Source organism: Sphaerodactylus townsendi, linkage group LG10 (assembly GCF_021028975.2).
Source record: "Sphaerodactylus townsendi isolate TG3544 linkage group LG10, MPM_Stown_v2.3, whole genome shotgun sequence".
Classification (NCBI taxonomy): Eukaryota; Metazoa; Chordata; class Lepidosauria; order Squamata; family Sphaerodactylidae; genus Sphaerodactylus; species Sphaerodactylus townsendi.
The window spans coordinates 31,395,943-31,414,736 of NC_059434.1; the positions used below are offsets into that span (position 1 = coordinate 31,395,943).

General features: G+C 40.8%; 1 protein-coding gene across 5 annotated transcripts in view; it reads left to right on the plus strand.

Moving 5' to 3' along the window:
• The first annotated feature begins 61 nt into the window (after positions 1 to 61).
• Positions 62 to 18,794, plus strand: part of LOC125440412 (NACHT domain- and WD repeat-containing protein 1-like) — a 57,761-nt gene continuing 39,028 nt past the window's right edge. For 2 of the 5 annotated variants that reach the window (XM_048510227.1, XM_048510229.1), the window contains exons 1-16: positions 2,045 to 2,183; positions 2,379 to 2,446; positions 2,870 to 2,932; positions 3,503 to 3,622; positions 4,693 to 4,770; positions 4,853 to 4,948; positions 6,457 to 7,006; positions 8,710 to 8,909; positions 10,242 to 10,639; positions 11,177 to 11,331; positions 11,507 to 11,715; positions 11,874 to 12,013; positions 13,235 to 13,351; positions 15,663 to 15,821; positions 16,077 to 16,200; positions 17,303 to 17,512. In XM_048510227.1, the coding sequence (XP_048366184.1) occupies positions 2,396 to 2,446; positions 2,870 to 2,932; positions 3,503 to 3,622; positions 4,693 to 4,770; positions 4,853 to 4,948; positions 6,457 to 7,006; positions 8,710 to 8,909; positions 10,242 to 10,639; positions 11,177 to 11,331; positions 11,507 to 11,715; positions 11,874 to 12,013; positions 13,235 to 13,351; positions 15,663 to 15,821; positions 16,077 to 16,200; positions 17,303 to 17,512 (2,670 nt within the window). In that variant the 5' untranslated portion in view covers positions 2,045 to 2,183; positions 2,379 to 2,395. Of the gene's footprint in view, positions 161 to 2,044; positions 2,184 to 2,378; positions 2,447 to 2,869; positions 2,933 to 3,502; positions 3,623 to 4,692; positions 4,771 to 4,852; positions 4,949 to 6,456; positions 7,007 to 8,709; positions 8,910 to 10,241; positions 10,640 to 11,176; positions 11,332 to 11,506; positions 11,716 to 11,873; positions 12,014 to 13,234; positions 13,352 to 15,662; positions 15,822 to 16,076; positions 16,201 to 17,302; positions 17,513 to 18,794 lie in introns of those variants that run through there. The other 3 variants (XM_048510228.1, XM_048510231.1, XM_048510232.1) reach the window with 3 other exon arrangements.

The window sequence follows — 18,794 nt, forward strand, 5'->3', positions numbered from 1 at the left end:
TCCTTCTGTGGAGTATAAGTTGAGTTACCATGACAATTTATCTGAATAGGCCAATTGTGGAGGAAAAAACAAAAAGGACTTGCTCCCCCACCCCCTTCTTTTCTTGATGCAGCTTCACATGAAGTTGGATTTACTAAGCCCTTGAAGGAATGCTTGAAAGGTAAGTGATCTGTAACACATAGCAGCTTATAGGTCGCAAACTGCTCCTATTCAATGTCAACTTTTACCTAGATGTGGTTTTGTAACAGAGACTTCTGTCTTCCAGCTGTGTTCCTTTCATTTAACAAAAATGTGTAGGGAGAAGTAATTTCAAAATGATCTGTTTCAGTGCAGCTGCCTGAATTGAATTCAATCACATTTCTGTCTCACTGTTCCTCAAAGAGATTTAGAGAAGGATATATAGCAGTGGTACTCACTCCACAGCTCATGGAGAGCCACGATCAGAATTAAAATAAGCAAAAAAAGCCAAATTTCTTCCCATTCCTGGCATGAGGCTTATAGCTCAGCGAGGATATTAGCTTATCCATTCATCTGGAGGAAGCTGTTTCTGTCTGGAAACCCCCTGCTAACAAGAAGCCCCACGAGGCAAGGGCATTTCCCACTCTCCAGAAAAGTGGGGCAGGTGCCACACTGGGAAATAATGTGCAGAGGAGCCACAGGTGGACAGTAAACCAGTGAGCGGGTGTTGCTGATATATGAAGGTTCCCACTTTCCCATTTTATCATAACAATCTTGTGACACTGGCTAGGGTGAGAGATAATGACTGGTGCAGGGTAACCTAGAGAGTTATGCAGAGATTTCAACTGTCTCCCCAGTCAACAGTGTATCCTCTATAATACTCTGTAGTCGTTCTAACTATGTTATCAATTCAGAGACTCAGGCTCCAATTCAAAGCCTACTTTTCCAGTAGTAATCCCCATTTAATTAATTGTGGGGCAACTATATTGCATATTCACTCCAGATTGTATTATGCCACCTACAAAGAGGTACTGTAAACAATAGACTGCTCACTCGGTTAGTTCTTACAGCAGCCTACTCTGTAAGGACTGGAAGTTATGATGTGAAAAATAACCACACCATAACCTGCCCCTAATTGTTCTTGTACTCATCGTAGTGTCATGAGGCTATCAACAATACTGAAGCAGCAAATCTCCTTTTTAAAAAGTGTTTAATGGCTATTGCTTCATGGCCGGAGACTACTGGTGAATAGCTATTAGAGATGTTACTATGCCTTATGTTTTTAAGTGGTCTTCATTGTAGCAAATGGTTGCCTGATTGTGCTTTGGGGCTTAGACTGTAGTAGGCCATTTCTGGCCAGCATAATTATACCGGGTTACAATTGGTATCTTGCAATCCGGGTCTGTTTTATCCCGGTTTCTCCCTTCGCATGACTGCCTGTTTCTGTGAAGGAATCAAGTGAAGACCGGGAAGAAATACTCCAGTTTGTTTCACACGAGCCTGGGTCTTTTGTATTTACATCGCAAGCGTATCTGCACATGCGCAAACATCCTCGGTGTCCCACATTCTGATTGGCTGTTGTTTTGGGGCAGCAGTGGGGGAAAACAAAGCCCCTCTTTTTTCTAGATCTGGATAGGGCCTGGCGCAAACCTCAACATGGCAAGCAGCAGCAAAAAACAATGGGACACAGCATCACATCACATTCCCACTCATGTTTTCATATTTTTGTGGAAAACGAGAGACTCCCTCCCCCCACCCCGTGATATGCCCACTAACATTCGGCCCAAAGTGCACATCTCTCTAGCTATGTGCTCTGCGCAACCAGTTCATGTACAGAAAAGAAAACAGACATTTTGGGACTCCATTCCTGATTAACCCAAGTGAAATGGCATTGCGCCCCTGCTGCTCTCTGTTCACTTGTTTCTTCAGCTTTTGGACTGAGGCTCTAGTCAACAGCTCTTCAGATGAGGCTAAAACTTGTTTGGCAATCCAAACAGGTTTTACTACTGGACGTTGCTATGAGTTAGCGTTGCCTGGGAGTCAATAAACTCTTCACTTCTATAAGCCAAAAGAAGGTGAAGAAAGGAAAGAGGAAGGAAGAAGAGATTATCTGGTTAGAGGAGTTGTTATGTGGAAGCATCTGAGATACTTCAAGACTATCATTGAATGCATGTCAGAGCTATTCTACTTCTAGAAAACAAAGCTCATGAAAATGTAAATGACAGGTCTGTGATTTACTGATAAATTATTTGAGAACTTGTAATGAGTTTGGTGACCCACCTCTGATCATGTCCTTATTATGAAAAAAATTGTGGGGAAAATTTATGAAGATATTCTGCAAGCTTAACTTGGGGAAAAGGCCAGATCATCCTCATACACTGAATAAGTGAAACACAAAATTTTCTGTGTTTGTATATTAGACTGCTGTGCATAAACCATGTGGACAGCTTATACAAAAAGGAATTTGCCTCAGAAGCCTCCGCATACAGTAAGTGCACATTAAATCTTTTAACTTTTTAAAATAGAATTTAAGATTTTGTTCATGTACGCATATTATTGTTTTAATATGCATTTATTATGAGGAACTGGTGAAAATGGGAGGAAGGGGTCCTCAGTGATTACCAAAAAGGCTGTTCTAGGGATCATGGGATCTACATGGACATGTGTGTGACAGGTGCCATAATAAGGAGGGAAACTGGGTGAATCTGAGTGAAAACGTTGGCTGGATCCAAATGAAAAGTCAATGAAGACACAAAACAAAGTCAAAGAAGAAAGATTGTATATTTAGATATATATTAATTTATGCTTTTTCTAGCTCTATATTAATGAAGAATATTATTTCTTTCATTGATTTCAGGTAAATATAGTATAGTATTGCAAAGATTATAGGTTATATTTTTTTTTCCTGCAGGATTATAAAGAGACAAGTACGTTACCACCAATTCACAACATTTCACCGGAGAATAGGACGAATGTATGTATTTGAATGATAACATTGCTCATTATACTACATGATGTCATTATGGTACACCACCATATATTTGGCTGGTTGATTATATAGTTAATTGAGTTAGTTGGGAAAATGGAAAAAAATAGGTGCACTGACACAGTGCTTCCATTCGGTGATATTTACCAGTCGCAGAAAGGTCACAAAAGAATGTAGATAATCATGAAAATGACTGAGGTAGATAGTACAAGACTTTAAGATGACAACAAGCCCATGGAGTACAAATCTGGGCTCATGCCTTTCTTTTAAAAATAGGAGAAATGGAAATATTTGGACACTAGTCAGAGTGGTATCAGGCGAGGGATGGGAGAGATGTGCAGTAGTAGGCTTCTACCTAAAGAAGCCTTCATTGCTAAAAGAATGGATTCAGGATCCAACACAAGAGCAACATGAGTACTTTCAGAGTGTTAAAAAAGTCATTGGGACTGTAAGAAAATTGTTCATTTTAATGGCATAACATCATATAATATGACAATTTTGGTTTTAAAGGAGGGAATTAATTTTCCTACCACAAATTTCTTTTTATTTTACCGGTAGCCATTCAGTTACTTGAACAGTCAAAGATACTCCAGAAACCTCCAAGAACTATTCTTCTCACCACAGATTTCACATGCACAGAAATATTTGTGCAAAGACATGTGTTCAAAATGGACTAGAGTGAGTAACTTTTTTGAATTAAGAAGTGAGGATAATGATATAATGTGGATTTATTATAATTCCAATCATTATTTTGTGCAACAATTTAACTAATAAGCTTGTTTCATCAGAACCTTATTTACAGAAGTAATTTAGGGAGAACCAATCATCTTTCTGTTTCATAAAGAGAAGTACTGCTTGTACCTAATTAAGAATTCTCAATATGAAAACCTCATCTTCATAAATTACTTTTATAATTTGTGTTCATTCCACTATAAGTATACTTGAACAGACTTGCGCAATACATAACTCTATCAGCAAAAGTGTGCAATTAAATTTGAGCAAAATGTTTTTCAAGGAAAACTTTGGTAAAGGAAAGGAACTTTTGGAGGGCTTATAAACTGTCCTAAAAGTTTCCTGAAAGCTGGGAGTTTTGATGCCTGTCCACTGATATTCACAGTCTAAATTCTACTTTCCAAGCTTTCCTTTGTCATCCAAATAACAGTAGCATCACCCCATAGAACTTTAACTTTGTCTAGATGGTAATGGTATGAAGGGTAAACTAAGCTAATTCTTAGTGCGGGCAATCATAGTATTCACTTCACCTTCATACCATAATTTCCCTCAATGGTGTTGTCACATAGCCATTCAGAAAGGCTCTAAATTACTTCACGGTTGCTATGAAGTAGGAGGACAATCTGAAAGGAAAAAAAAACCCCAAGAACTGAATTTGCACCAGGCTGGCATTATGAAAAGAATAACAGTGAAGCTACCTTTTGAATGCCACGTTTGGGCAGAGGCACAGGCAGCAGTTTTTCTGCAGGTGAAAAAAAGAAAATTGAGTCCTCTTTGAAAACCAAGAATACTGTCTGTGGATCATGGTACCTGCATGGACAAAAGTGATGTGGGAGGAAGGTGCTGAGGAGAATAATTGGGCAAAAGTGAACAATAACAACAACAAAAAGCTGGCTGGATACAGTCCCCAGTTTGCACCAAGTAAACTTTCTCTTCACAGCAGTTGCTTAGAAAAAATATTGAAACAGCTTACTGATGAGGAATTGCTTTTAATTTGTTTATCAAATTACCTCTAGAAACAAAGATGTCATTGGCATTTACCATATATGAAAGTAAATGAAGAAACAGACTTGCAAATTAGGACACACTTAAAAGTAGGTGGTTCTTTGCCTTTCCTTATTTTTAGAAGGGTTGGAAATCACCGTTCCTAACACATCTGCTTTGCTTTACCCATAGCGCCACATGTATTTTTACCTCACTAAGAGTTCCATCCAGGAATCTGAGGGTAGAAGTCAATCACACCTGAGAAATCCGGAAAGATTTCATCTAAAGGTAAGATGACTGAACCCAGTCCTCTGTAGATGAAAAGGCGAACCTGTGCCTTGACTGTATATCATATAGCAGGTGAGCTGACATGATGAAATGTGTCTCCCCCACAAATAAAATATGACTCTCAAAAAATGAGAAAACTAGTACATCCAGGAAAGGAACACTTCTCCTTGCCAGCTTGCTTCTGCGTTCACGGTTTTTCCTGTTTGTATAGGGGAACATTCAATCATGTGACTCCCCAAATACAGTCCAAAGTGATACAGTCCAGACACAAGCTTATCACCTCATTTGCTAGAAATGGGGCAGAGAAATAGGGACACAAGGGTTGTGATTTAATTCACCGTTTAGTAATTAGCTCTGGAGAATACTTCTTTCCTTGTTTATACCCTATAGATGCAATCCAGTTATTATGAAGACCGCACATATTCATAGCATTTCATATATTTAATCTTCTAATTTTTCTTTCTTTAAAAATAATTTTATTAGTATTTTTTTTGGAAATAAATAACAGCTAAAAGTATACACAGAAGAAACCTCTACTATAAGATAAAAAGGTGGGTGATAAGATAAAAAGGTGGGCTCCCTATTTCTTCTGCACCAAATATAAACATGATTTAAAAATTATCACTTGCTCTCTACTTAAAAATATAGAAATATAATTCACATTATTCTAAATTATTATTGCTAATTAAATAGGAATCACACTTTTCTCTATTATGTCAATTTTCTTATCCTCCTACTGCCTCATCCACAATAGGGTGGACAGCTGAGATGCTGCAGGCATGCCACTCTGCTGTTCCCAAGGGGACTTCCCAGCAGTGCCACCACTGAGAAACCTCATTGCCCACACCCATCTTACGCCACTGGCTGAGGTCCGTAAGTCAGGACTTTCGGCTGCCGGTGAAATGTGGCAACTGGCCAGAAGGAAGCTGACTAATGACGGCTCCTCCCCTGGCCACGCCCCCAGCCTGCCCTCACGAGGCTTGGGGAGGGCACCCATCCCTGGCACAGGTAAAGGTAAGATGCATCTAGTAATGTTCCATATTGTGGGTTGGATCCAGGCCAGATTCGAACTTTCTTGCCTCCCCTATCTCACTGCAGACTGACATTTTCCCCAGGATACGGCTCCTGGGCGTGTGCTCTGTTCTCAAGTTGATGAGTTCAGAAAGGCTTAAAAGTGAACATTGAAGATGTGTAGACTAACATGTTTCTTACATCCTCCTGAGAGCAGCTGAATGATACTGAGTCATCATACTAAGAACATACTTTGCACTGGTCAGTATCTGCCATTATGCATATTCCCATTCCTTGCAGGTAATGACTGTGCATCAAGAATTTACCAAAGCCTTCTTCTCTGATCTTGTCACCCTTATATTGACTACATCTACTGAAAGCAATGAACAGTTGGTGTATGTCCAAATTACAGAAATGAATGTTCACTAGTACATATTAACAATTAATTTAATTAATTAATTTTGAAGCTATATATTGTTTTTTGTTCTGTTCTTAAGCCTGAAGTAAAAATTACAGAGCATGTCCAACATAGCAATGAAATGTACAGTGCCTACCTGGATGAATACGTGGAAAGGGATGCAGTTAATTCATTGACTGAAAAAGAATTAATTTCCATATTCAAGAAAGCAGAATCTCAGAAATCGATGCTTGGAAACACCTGGCTCCTCCAAACGCAAACAAGGGATGAAGTCAATCACATCGAAAACTCTGTGACTACTGATGAAAAGAAAATAAACAGAAGCATGACAGGTCCATCAGGTTCTCTTGTATTATCGAATGTGAATGATTCAACAGATAAAGAAGACAAAGCTGTTTTCTGTGGGCCCTCATCTTTAACTACACCTAGTCTGCAAATCCAGACTGAAAAACAAAAATCCTTCAGTGCTCTATTGCCGCAAAACCAAGAAATATCTAAAAATATGATGTGTCATCCAAACAGCCTTCCAGACAGCAATACAAACAGAGCTGTACTTAGAGGATTGATCAAGTTGCCATATTTTTCCAAAAAGAAAATCTTTATGATCTATGTTTGTGGAGGATATCAAGGTACAAGTTCTGAAACCAGCACACTCAAAAATGGGGATTGGAATAAAATGTCAGTACAAGGAAGGGAGGTAGCATGGTGTAGCAGTTAAGGTGTCTGACTAGGTTCTGGGAAACGTCTGATTGAATACTCACTCTGCCATGGAAACTTGCTGCGTGACCCTGGGCCAGTCATACATTGTCAGTCTTGGTCCTGGCAAGTATTAGGATGGGAGACCTCCAAGGAATTCCAGGAATGTGATGTGGATAAAGGCAATAGCAAACCACCTCTGAACATCTCTTGCCTTGAAATACCTACAGGGTCACTATCAGTCAGCTTGTGTTAGACACAAGAGTAATAGCTTTCCACCCCCCACACATGAGAGTTATGCAAAATGTGGATGTTTTATTTTATTCAAAAATTTTAATCTATTACTTTAAAAGACAGGTTGGGATCCATGCAACTCTGGAGGCAACAAATTCAGGGGCGCAAAGAGTAAAGGGCTCAAAGACACACATTGGTCTTTAAGAGAAATGAAAGTGAACTGGGCCTTTGGAGGGACCAGCCGCTGAAGGTGCCCCCCCCTCTTTAGCTCTTAACACCTGGGTCCTTTTATCTAATGGGACTCGCCGCTCCCTCCCTCTTGGGGGAGGATTTAAAATTACGGTACTTGGATGCCTCTTATTATCCTACTGCTGTTTTTAAAGGTTTTAACCATATTTAATTGTATTGAGATTTATGTTGTACACCGCCCAGAGCCCCTCGGGGATGGGGCAGTATAAAAGTTTAAATAAATAAATAAATAAATAAATAAATAAATAAATAAATAAATAAATAAATAAATAAATAAATAAATATGTTTTTCATGATCCAGGGGTGGACTGGCCATTTAACTTACAGAAAATGTTCCTGGTAGTCCTCTGCCTGGAGGGCTTCTGGCAGCCAGAAACAGCACAGCCAAACCCCAGGAGATCTCCCAGCACCTCAGGAGCTACTTGGCTCAGACTCTTCCATCCTAACAATGACTCGTGTCAGCTCTACAGTTGCCTCCTCCTGCGCTATCATGTTGGTCATTGTAATACTGCAGAGGCCATTCTGCTTGGCTTTGGTCATGAGCCATTCTAACTTCCCAGCCTACCCATGCTTAATACACACATTTCTACTGTGTTACTTCTAGTTAAAGAGGTGCTTGGAAGCTTTTGTATAGTACAAAAAGTTTCCAAACCTCTTTCTGAGAGGTCCTATGATGAAAGATCTTTCAAACAGGCTTTAACTATGAAAAAGGAAAAACTCTTCTCTAGCATGTAAGATGTTCTGACACATTATAGATAACACTTATTATTAGGAAGCCCCACTGAGAACCCTTCTGATTTGTGAAGTTCTAGCTGTCTCAGTCTTCTTAGGTGAAAGCTTCCACACAGCTATTACTCTTGTGTCTAACACAGCTGTAAATATGTTCCTACTGAAATAATGAAGCCCAAATACCTCTTTGGTATATTTCAACTCATGTTGGACAACTGAACCTCATAGAACAGTGTTCCTAAAAAATTTGGACAACATTGAGACTTAGGTTCAGAACTTGATCTTCTTCTCAACCATGTGAGGAACTTTTTATGACTCAGCTAGATTTGGGGTCTAAAAAGCATATAACTGGAAGGATACTAACTGCATCTATATCCATATTAATATTAATAAATTTGTTGATGTGCTTTGTTATTTGAACCAGATTCAGAGGTTGAGAGAAATGCATTAATGGAAAAGTCCTTTCCTTGGTTGTACAGCTATTGCAAAAAGAGAGGTTATGACTTCCGCATGGTAGACCTGAGATGGGGAATAAAAGACGGAATCAGTAATGATCACTGTGCAGCTTCCTTGCATATAAAGACATTAAGGAAGTGCCAGAAATTAGGATTCCAAACCTTTGTGGTAAGTTGGCATGCAACTAATTAATTTTTTTAAATTTTGGGGTCTTGCTTTTCCTATTTGATGAACCACCCACATTATATTTCAAGTGTACAGAAGATAAAATTAAAGTCTCGTACTAATTTTTTTAAGTATAGGTCAAGTAACATTTGTTTACTTGTAACTAGTAACATTTGTAACTAGTAGTAACATTTGTTTACACAGTAACATTTGACTAGTAACATTTGTTTACACAGCTGTTTCCACGCAGAGGTTTTAGCCCACTTTCAGTTCCAAGCTGGAGAACCTTTTTGGGGAGAACATGATCAAAATGTCATGCTCTAATCTCGATACAATTGCCCATTTCTCAGTGTGCCATTTTCCAGACCTGCTTTTCCCCATTCTTTTGGGAAGAGCACAATCCAAGTATGGCATCATACCATCTGGACCAAAAAGCTGCACATTTTTCCAAGGTCATAGCCACACTGCTGCCATTTTCCTTCCAACTTTCCCTTGTGATTGTCATCCTAGAGCAGCGGTTCTCAACCTGTGGATCGTGACCCCTTTGGGGGTCGAACGACCCTTTCATTGGGGTCGCCTAAGACTCTCTGCATCAGTGTTCTCCATCTGTAAAATGGATAAATGTTAAGGTTGGGGGTCACCACAACATGAGGAACTGTATTAAAGGGTTGCGGCATTAGGAAGGTTGAAAACCACTGTCCTAGAGGTAGTTTTTCATCTTCTGAGCATGGAATAGGGGTCACTGGACATGTGGGGGAGGCAGTTGTGAATTTCCTGCATTGTGCAGGAGGTTGGACTAGAATGGATGACCCTGAAGGTCACTTTCAATTTTGTTTTTATGATTTTCACCACTGAGTAACTGAAGGGTTTTTTGAGGGCTATTTAAAAAGTGGTAATTGCTATAGTGCAATAGCTATTGCCAGTTTTTCTAAAAAAAAAAACAACCAAACAAAATCTAGTGGACTGAGAGAAGGGAAATGGCATAGGAAAGTATGCAGAAGACTCCCTTGTTGAAGCTATATTGCCAATGCACGTGCCTCTGAATTCACAGCAGTAATGAATGCAGAAAAAAATCCTCCCCATAAGGATACACCCTAAGGTGGATTCCACATGGGCCAAAAACAGCAGTGTGAAAACAGTGTGAAAACAGTATAAACCCTTGTACACTGTTTTAAACCATTTTCACTGTTTTCACACCACTGTTTTTGGCCCATGCGGAATCTGCCTAAGTTTCTTCTCTGGTTACTGACTCAGCATGGAACATGCTTCATAGAACAATGTATTGTCTGCTGTCTAGGAATCAGTCTCCTCTACATCCTCCCTCCCCCATTTTAGGTTTTCATTGGGCAAAAGCACGATGATCCCTGTCTCCCAGAAATGATAAGCAAGGAACATTTTGAGGCCATTAAAGATGCTATTGAGCTGAGCATGGAAAAAACAATTCAGATCTTGTCTGGTAGTCTGAATACAGAAGTGCTAACGGGGGGAAAAGATGACATTCCAGGTGAAGTTCTCCATGATGTCCTGAGACTTGATCTATCATCACCCAAAGAACATGAAACTGAGAGTCCCATCAAAGAGGAATATGAAGCAATTGTGCAGGATTTTGCTACTTCTTCTCCACCCACAGAGAAGACTGTAGATGAATATGAGGAGGAACTTCAGCTTCTTGTTAAGTGGTACCGTCTGGATGAAAATTGCATTCCTGCAAATTATAAACTTCAGCCTATTTGGTTTGTTTTTAAATTTTACCTATCATACAGTTTTCTGTCATGTATTAATCCTGAAACTTTGTCCCCTTCTGCACATGCAGAATAATGCACTTTCAATCCACTTTCACAATTGTTTGCAGGTGGATTTTGCTATTCTGCACAGTAAAATCCAGCTGCAAAGTGCACTGAAAGTAGATTGAAAGTGCATTATTCTACATCTGTAGAAGGGGCCTTAGACACTCTCTTTCTTGATGCAAACTTTAATCTCATGCAGGGAGATTAAAATTCTCTTTGTCCCAAAGATGTGCCCTGTGCTTCTGAGCATGACTTCACTCAGTGTATCACTGCCAAGCAGTTGTAGCAATGCAGCCTGGGGACATTTTGTGTTCTTGATCCAAAGTTCCATGTTGCTTCTGTGTACAAGTGCTTTGGGGGTGGGACCCAGAGTTCAAAATATATCGCTTTGACATGGAGCTACTGATTTGTACATTTTAAGGTTAGCAGAGCATCTTTTTCAGCCGTTACTCACTATTTGTGCATTTCATGTTTTCTGCACAGCACTGTGTACAAAGACATATTTAGCAAGGATCCTGCTTGCAGGCAAAAGGCTAAGAACAAATGGTTGACATCTTTTCAGAATCTATGCAAGATATTTCAAGAATATGCCCCAGTTGCTCTTGACCAAGAAGCTGCCACCACACTGCTCAAGACAGGTGAAAATAAAACACAAAACATGTTCAAAATACTTCACAGTGAAATCTGTTGACTTCAATGGACTTAGAAGGGTATAACTCTGTGACTACACTGACAATAACTATCATACTGTTTCTGGGGTGGGGCAATTGGTTTGCTCCAAATGCTTAAAGAGAATTATTTCTGTTTTGCAAGTACTGCAACAAGAAGTGGATCAAGGATTCCGGGTCCAAGGATCTTGCGAAGATCACTGCCACTGTTTCAAAAGAAACATCACTGACCTGCAGCGTAACCTGTCAAGTAAGCAGGCATCCAAATACATTGACATTCACCCACAAGAACAACAAGTCAACAAAAGAAAGCAGGATGCGCATCAGGCCTTTATGGAAAGCATCCATTCCAGGGTAGGTCAGAGATACTTGCTGAGTTCCTTGGCAGAACATCTCACTATGACTTTCTGAATGTCTTCGATGAGGTTGATTTTGCTCATCGGGCAATCTGTTCAGAAAAATTGTTTGCTTGCTTTGATGGTTGATGTGGATTACCATATTTGTTTTTACAGCTTCGTCACACAAATATTTATACAAAGAATATTGTCTGGGGAAAAGATGGAATCAGTCCCGCAAGCAACAAAGCCCATGCTTACTACATTGAGCGTCTTTGCAATAATTTTCAGAAAATTGTTATCAACCAGTTCAACAGGTCAGCCACGTTACTTGTTCTTTGAGTGAATAATGAATACAAGACCCTGTTCATGAGGCTAGATGCTGTTAGACATGATTAGTGACATATGAAAATAAAGTCCCAAGAAATCGACTGATTGACAATACGCCTTGTTTCACTTCCCTTTGGGAACTCTTCATGGAATCACAAGACATGGGAGTGGCCCCTAGTTCAGATAGCTTCAAAAAGGGTTAAATATGAAGGATATTTACTGTGGTAGGTAAGAATGCAACTTCCATGTTCAGAAGCAATAAACCTGAGGGAACAAATATTTTAAGTGTTGGCTGTCATCATTCTGTCTTTCAAAAGCATTTAAAAGAACTTTAAAAGAACTAAAATTTTGGCTTTTTTGTTGTTGTCTGCATAAACACAGAGCATTAAAGTATTGCTATTGAAAACAGTTTGTTTTCCCAACACCCCATCCTGCCGCTTTTTTTGCCGCTTGAGATTTTCCATGCTGTCTGCCATTTGCTGTGTTTCCAACAAAGGTTTCCTTTGTTCCAGCGAGAAGGCCAGTCTCCCAAAGAACCAAGTCATGCCAGGGACAGCGTCAAAGAGGGGGTGAGAATGTAATGGAGTCCATGGTGTGTTTTAGGATTCCACTACAAATCTGCCCCACCTCCCAACCCCAAGCCATTTCTACATCATTCCCAGTCCCTTTGGTCAACACAGGCCAATCATGGATCTGGGCATAACACCTCTTACATTACGTTTTGCATTACTTTTCAATGTAGTACATCACTACCATGTAGTGAATTACTGACATCAATTCCTCAAACATCAACCATCCCAGGGCTTTAACATGACACAGAGATAGAAATGCGGCATGTTGATATCTTAAATATTATAGGTTAATATTGTATGGATATCTGAAATGCTGTGATTACTGGTAATCCCAAAGGGATGTTGACAATCCCAAGCACATTTTGTGAATTTCTAAAATAGATATACATGTCCTCATTTGTTGGAAATATACTTGTGAATGTTGTCAGTCACAATTTGGCAATGACCAATATATGCCAAGATAAACTTCCATCTCTGAACATTTATGAAATACATCTGACATTTCAGCATGGATGTCAATCACATATTTTATTTATTTATTTATTTATATTTTAGATTTATAGGCCGCCTCTTCCCCGAAGGGGAATGTATATGATGGTAATATTTGCTTTCATTTCCCCTACTCCCCACCCCCAGTTTCACCAGAATAACTAGTTCAAAGAACTTTTGGGAAAGTCTACATACAAGAAAGCAAGCATTTGAAATGCACAATGATGAAGAGATTCTGGAACATATCCAACATTGTCAGGCCTTGTAAGTTTGATAATGTGATTTACTTAACCTGCATTAGTCATGCTTTGTTACCTAGAACATGCTGCAAAAGACAGGTTTTCTTATCTGAGCCCTGGAGACTTGCTGTGAAATGTTGTAATTTTTGCATGAGCAGGCATTCTCTGACTGGCTGCATCCATCAAGCCACCATTTTGTCACTGGAAGCTCCCAAGGCCCTTGAAAAGAAATTAAGTAGTTCTCTTCACTAATGAGAAGAGTTCATCTAATATACATTTGGCAGTAACTTAACATTTAAACAAATGTTTAAATGTTTAAATGTCTCATGACCTGTGACTCACGGGGGAGCTTCATTGACTATCTGTACTGACAAAGTTCTAAGCAAATGTCAGATGGGCCTGGTTTTTCATTCAGGAAGTAACAAGAGAACACTAAGGAAAATTTAATGACACTACAGCTCACTGTCAGGATGAGCAGCCCAATCCAGAGCCTTACAGCCTTCTTGGTGGCACGGGGAGGCAAAACAAAAGAAAAGCCTCTCCACCACTGAAAAGCCCTCCATTGGGCTCAGTGGACTATTGCCACCCAAAAGGATAGTGTAAGTCCAAGCCCGCAGTGCCGGTGTTCCGGCAGATAAAGGCCAGGTGTAAGCCAACTAATGTTGAGTCCACTCCCAGCCACCTCTCTGGAATGCCCCTGCTATGCTGTGGTGGGCCATGGTGACTGTCTGCTAGCAGATTTGCTACTCCATTGGGGTTAATGTCCCAGGGTGGGCAAATCCAGTGACACTGCCCTGTGCCATGTCTATAGGCAGATTTGGCCCCCCTTTGGACTGGGCTGTTAAGTGTAATTGTGCCCATTACATGTAATTTTTTTCTGTGCTTCCAGCTTGATAGAATTTAGCATCATGTAGATGATGCTCAGCAATACTCACCAGTGTTCCCTAGTGTCGACTTCAGATTGGAAAGGTGAGATAGGCCAAATTTGGTGGCAAATTTTGGAAACCATTAAAGGGCAGTATATTGTCAGTTATTTAGTTTATGGTTATTTTTTACCACCACAGGATAGGCTTTACTGGTTTAGGTGCCAAATTTAGTTGGACAGGGTCCCACTCTTGTGGAGGCTATGGACACTTCCAGAATTTAAAGGATGGGCTGAAGTCATGCCCGCGAGGTCACAAGGAAGAGACGAGACGCGGAGATATCATCTGGTAGAGAGAGCCAGCAGCAGGAAGCGCGGGATTCCGTGAACATGGCAACTCTGCCGTGTGCTAGGCTCTGCCTCCTTTTATTAGGGTTTACAAGAGGGGGGGGCAATGTGGGCGGACCGGGAGGCAGGAGAGCGGGAGATCATCATGTGATGCATGATCTCATAGGGCTGCTACGTGCAGGAGGAAGCATCCGTGTCTGGGTCTAATCCTCACCTGAGGGCAAGGGCCCTTTTGTCCCTTTGTCTGGGACATCTGGTGACCGTGAGTCAGGCATCTCATGACCTGTGACTCACGGGGGAACGGGGGTTGGGGGAGCAAGTGCGCTTGGAATGCCGGCACCGGCATTCCAAGCGCTCTTTTTCGGTTCTGCTGGGTTCGGCGGCTCACCTCTACAATGGGCCTCATGCCAAAATGGCTGCCTTGGGATGCTAAAGCTAATTACAAAATGTAAGGAGGGTGCAAACCAAGCATCTTACTACAATTGAGGCAACTGTTTCTGAATGAGTACTTCCTACACATACAACTGGTGTTGGAGTGCTAATGTGGCCGCAAACTATGAAGCTGTTAATTATATAGAGATACAACAAATTAGTAGATCAGGTGTGGGGGGAAATATGCAACAGATATGACTTTTCCCTGTATGTTCAAAAAGCAAGAATTTTTGGTTTTCAGAAAGAACATAGCTCCAGTTTACCTCACCACAGCCCTGTGAAATAGGTTAGGCTGAGATAACGTGTCTTATTCAAGAACATCCAGAGAGCTTCATGACTGTGTAGGAATTGGGATCTGGCACTTTGCAATCCAAGTGTGACATTACACTACATTGATTCTCACAGGTCATGTTTGACCTGAGTGTCCTTTGAAAGGTGTGTCCTTTGAAAGTTCTCTCTGAAGGAGACCATCTGGTAGAAGAAGCAGTCATTCACAGATTCCTAACAACTGTGTACCTTCATAAACCTTTATGAAACTTTATCTGCTCGTTTACTAGTGCTTGCATCCTGAAATCTGCTCTAAAAGAATGACAGTGAGGTTTGGAGCAGGCTCGCTTTCTTAACTGCGACATTACGATTTATAGTAACAACAATTTTTTTTAATTCATTACTTTTGCTTTCCCCTTTCAAATAGGGTTAAATGTATGGTAGGCAGAGAAACAGTTTTGTCTGAGCTGAAGAATCTTATTACATCTTCAAACAGAAGACTAACTGTAATTTGTGGAGAAGCTGGATGCGGGAAAAGTGCCCTCACAGCAAAGGCAGCTACCTTGGCTTCTAACTGGATCTCTGGGTAAGGGTCTCTCATGTTCATTGTCAGCAAGAGGCAGGTGGAGATCAGATACTCTGCTTGAAAAGAGTGGAGTCCTTTCAGTTGGTTCAAAGAGTTTGAAAGAACTCAGCAGCATCTTATTTCTAAAGACTGTGATTTTTTAACAGCTACTGAAGATTTTTTTCAGCTATTACTGGGATTAAAAAATACCAAATTTATTTGCTGGTGGTTAAAAATACTTTTTTCAGAATTGTTTTTTTCCCCCTTTGAATGCAGGAACCTCCGAGTGGTAATTCGATTTATTGGCATCACTGGTGAAAGCAGAAATATCCGACTGATTCTCTTGAGTCTTTGCTATCAGATAGCAGATATTTACAACATCTCTGTTAATTTACCCAAGGTAACCCGTTAAATTTTGCTTCGGACTAAACTGTAGGAATAATTACACTGCATTTTTACAGTGCCCTCCCCTTCCTCCTCTATTCTTACTCAAGAAACAGCAATGAAAAAAGTAGTGTAGTTCGAGTGACTGCAGAGCAGTTTAAGTGCAGAACTAATCTTGCTGATCAAATAATAATAGGGCAGGATCCAGAATTACCTTTCTGCCTGTATTTCCTCGCCAGTGATTGCAGGCATTGGAGGTGAGGGAGAAATCCTCAAGTGCATCATCATCATCATCATCATCATCATCATCATCATCATCATCATCATCATCATCATCATCATCAAGCACTGAGACCCCTTCCGCACAGGCCAATAAACCTGGGCTGGGAATGGGAAAAAACCCTTTCGTGTAGGGTGGGGGACTTCGCACAGCTCCCGCCCCTAAAGCGAAGCTGCCCCGTGTTCCCTCCACCAAAACAGATTATCCGAGAATTGTGCTATCCATGATTCTTTGGTTTTAATGTGGGTAGCAGCCATTCGCTCGTGAACGGCTGCCCCGGGAAGCGCTTTACTCGGCCGTACTTCCCATTTATTAAAAGTCCCCACCTCGCAGCTGCTTAGCCACATGGGGTCGCAGGGATAGCAGCATGGCTGTGAGGGCCCATGCCAGCCTGCTCGCATGGCTACCCAGTGAAGGAGGTGAGGAGCAAAAAAATCCCCTGTGCCTCCATGTGAAGGTACGACAGCAACCAGCATTGTTTCCGCAGGCTCTGGTTGCTTCCTGCACAGAGGCACGCGAATGGGAAAACAGGAAAGCAGGTAACTTTATCCTGCCTGCAACACACTCTCCCTGTGCTGTGTGGAGGGGCTTGAGACTTGAGGCAAGAATACAGCCCATCTTGGAAATGGGCAGACATGTATTTGAAGACTCTCTTTGTCTCAGTTGCTTATGTATTGTTCTGTGTATTCAGTAAGTCATTAGGAATCCTCTGTTATCCACTGCTTCTGCTGAATTGACATGACCCAAGAGAAAGTTCAGAATGCCTAGCTATTTGACGTTGGGTAAAATATTTTCTGTGTTTCCCCCCCCCCCCCCCCCCCCAAAAAAAAAAAAAAAGGAATTTAAAGCACTGGTGGAAGAGTTTGTTTCCCTACTGGAATTTGCTACATCGGACAAACCCCTTCTAATATGCCTGGATGGGATAGATGAATTATCGGAGGAATATGATGCTAATCTTTCTTGGATACCTACTGAACTACCAAAGAATCTGTATTTTATTGCTTCCACATGCACCAAATCAGGTGTTTCCCACTTACAGGAACTGGAGGTAAGACTATCATCCATGGGGGAAGGGGTTATTCCATGTTTGCCCAAGCAGTAAAAATATTGTGAGAAATGTGATAACTTCAGAGGGTAGGTTGGGGGATTGTTATGATAGTCTGTTGCACAAAAATTATTCAAGAGTCCAGTGATATCTAAAAGCACTGGGGACTCAGGGGGCTTGATTCTGTCATTGCCATAGCTCTTCTAGATCATAACAGAACCCTGCCTCCCAAGGGATATCCACACAGACCCAGGCACCATATCATGTTTTTACAGGAAAGAAGAGGCCTTCTTTGTGCCCATCTAACTCATCCCTCAGTACCTTTATTCCACATCTACCTGAGTTTGGTAACAGCAGAGCAGAGGAGCTGGTTTTGAGTACTGAAATTCAATGGAGGTTGAAGGCTTAAACCCTCTTTTGTTTCCCAACATGATCTCAAGACAAAGTGATTTTGTTCATGCTTGCAATTTGCCTACTGTGGTAGATTGGGATGCCTATTTGACCACCGAATGGTGAGGGAAAGGCTGGATGGTTATATAATAGTTATGCATAGGCTTTCTATTCCCTGTAACAAAATGGCACACTTTGTACTGGTGGGTGCGGAAGAGAGGGGAAACAGAATTCTGTAATGCTCTAAGGAAATCTCTTTGCTAGGTACTATATTTATAGTGGACTAGATCAAGAATCTGGTATTTGGGTTCTCTGTTTATTTCCAATATACAGTTTGAGAAGATAGTAAGCAGGAGGGAGAGTGATTCATAGGAACAATAGTCCAAAAGCAACACCAGGACCCCCAATGACCCATGATTCTTTTTCCAGACTATAAAGGCTTTCTTTTTCTTTCAAAATGTAAACCATTTAGTTTAATCTCCTGTCATACATACTTTTCCTCACACAAGTCCAAGGCTAAAATTGGCTTTTCTGCTAGGCCAGACCAATTTGAGGTAGCTGTGTATGACACATTCCAGAAGACCAGAATAGCCAACTGTCCATCTATTAAGGTTGCTAACTGAGAAATTTGTGGAGAGTTTTGCTCCCAATAATAGCTGAGCCATGGCTTTCTATAGCAACTGGGGTTTCCAAACTGATTTTGAAGGGAGACCAATGTAGAGTGGATTGCAGTAGTCTAATCTCAGTGTTACAGTGGTGTGGATCCAGGGGGGCACATCAGCCATATCAAGGCAAAGGACCATATTATGGCTGAGCTGGTAGAAAGCATTTGTTGCAGCTGCATTAACTTGTTTCTTCAGTAATAAAGTTGGATCCAGTATAACCTCATAGTTTC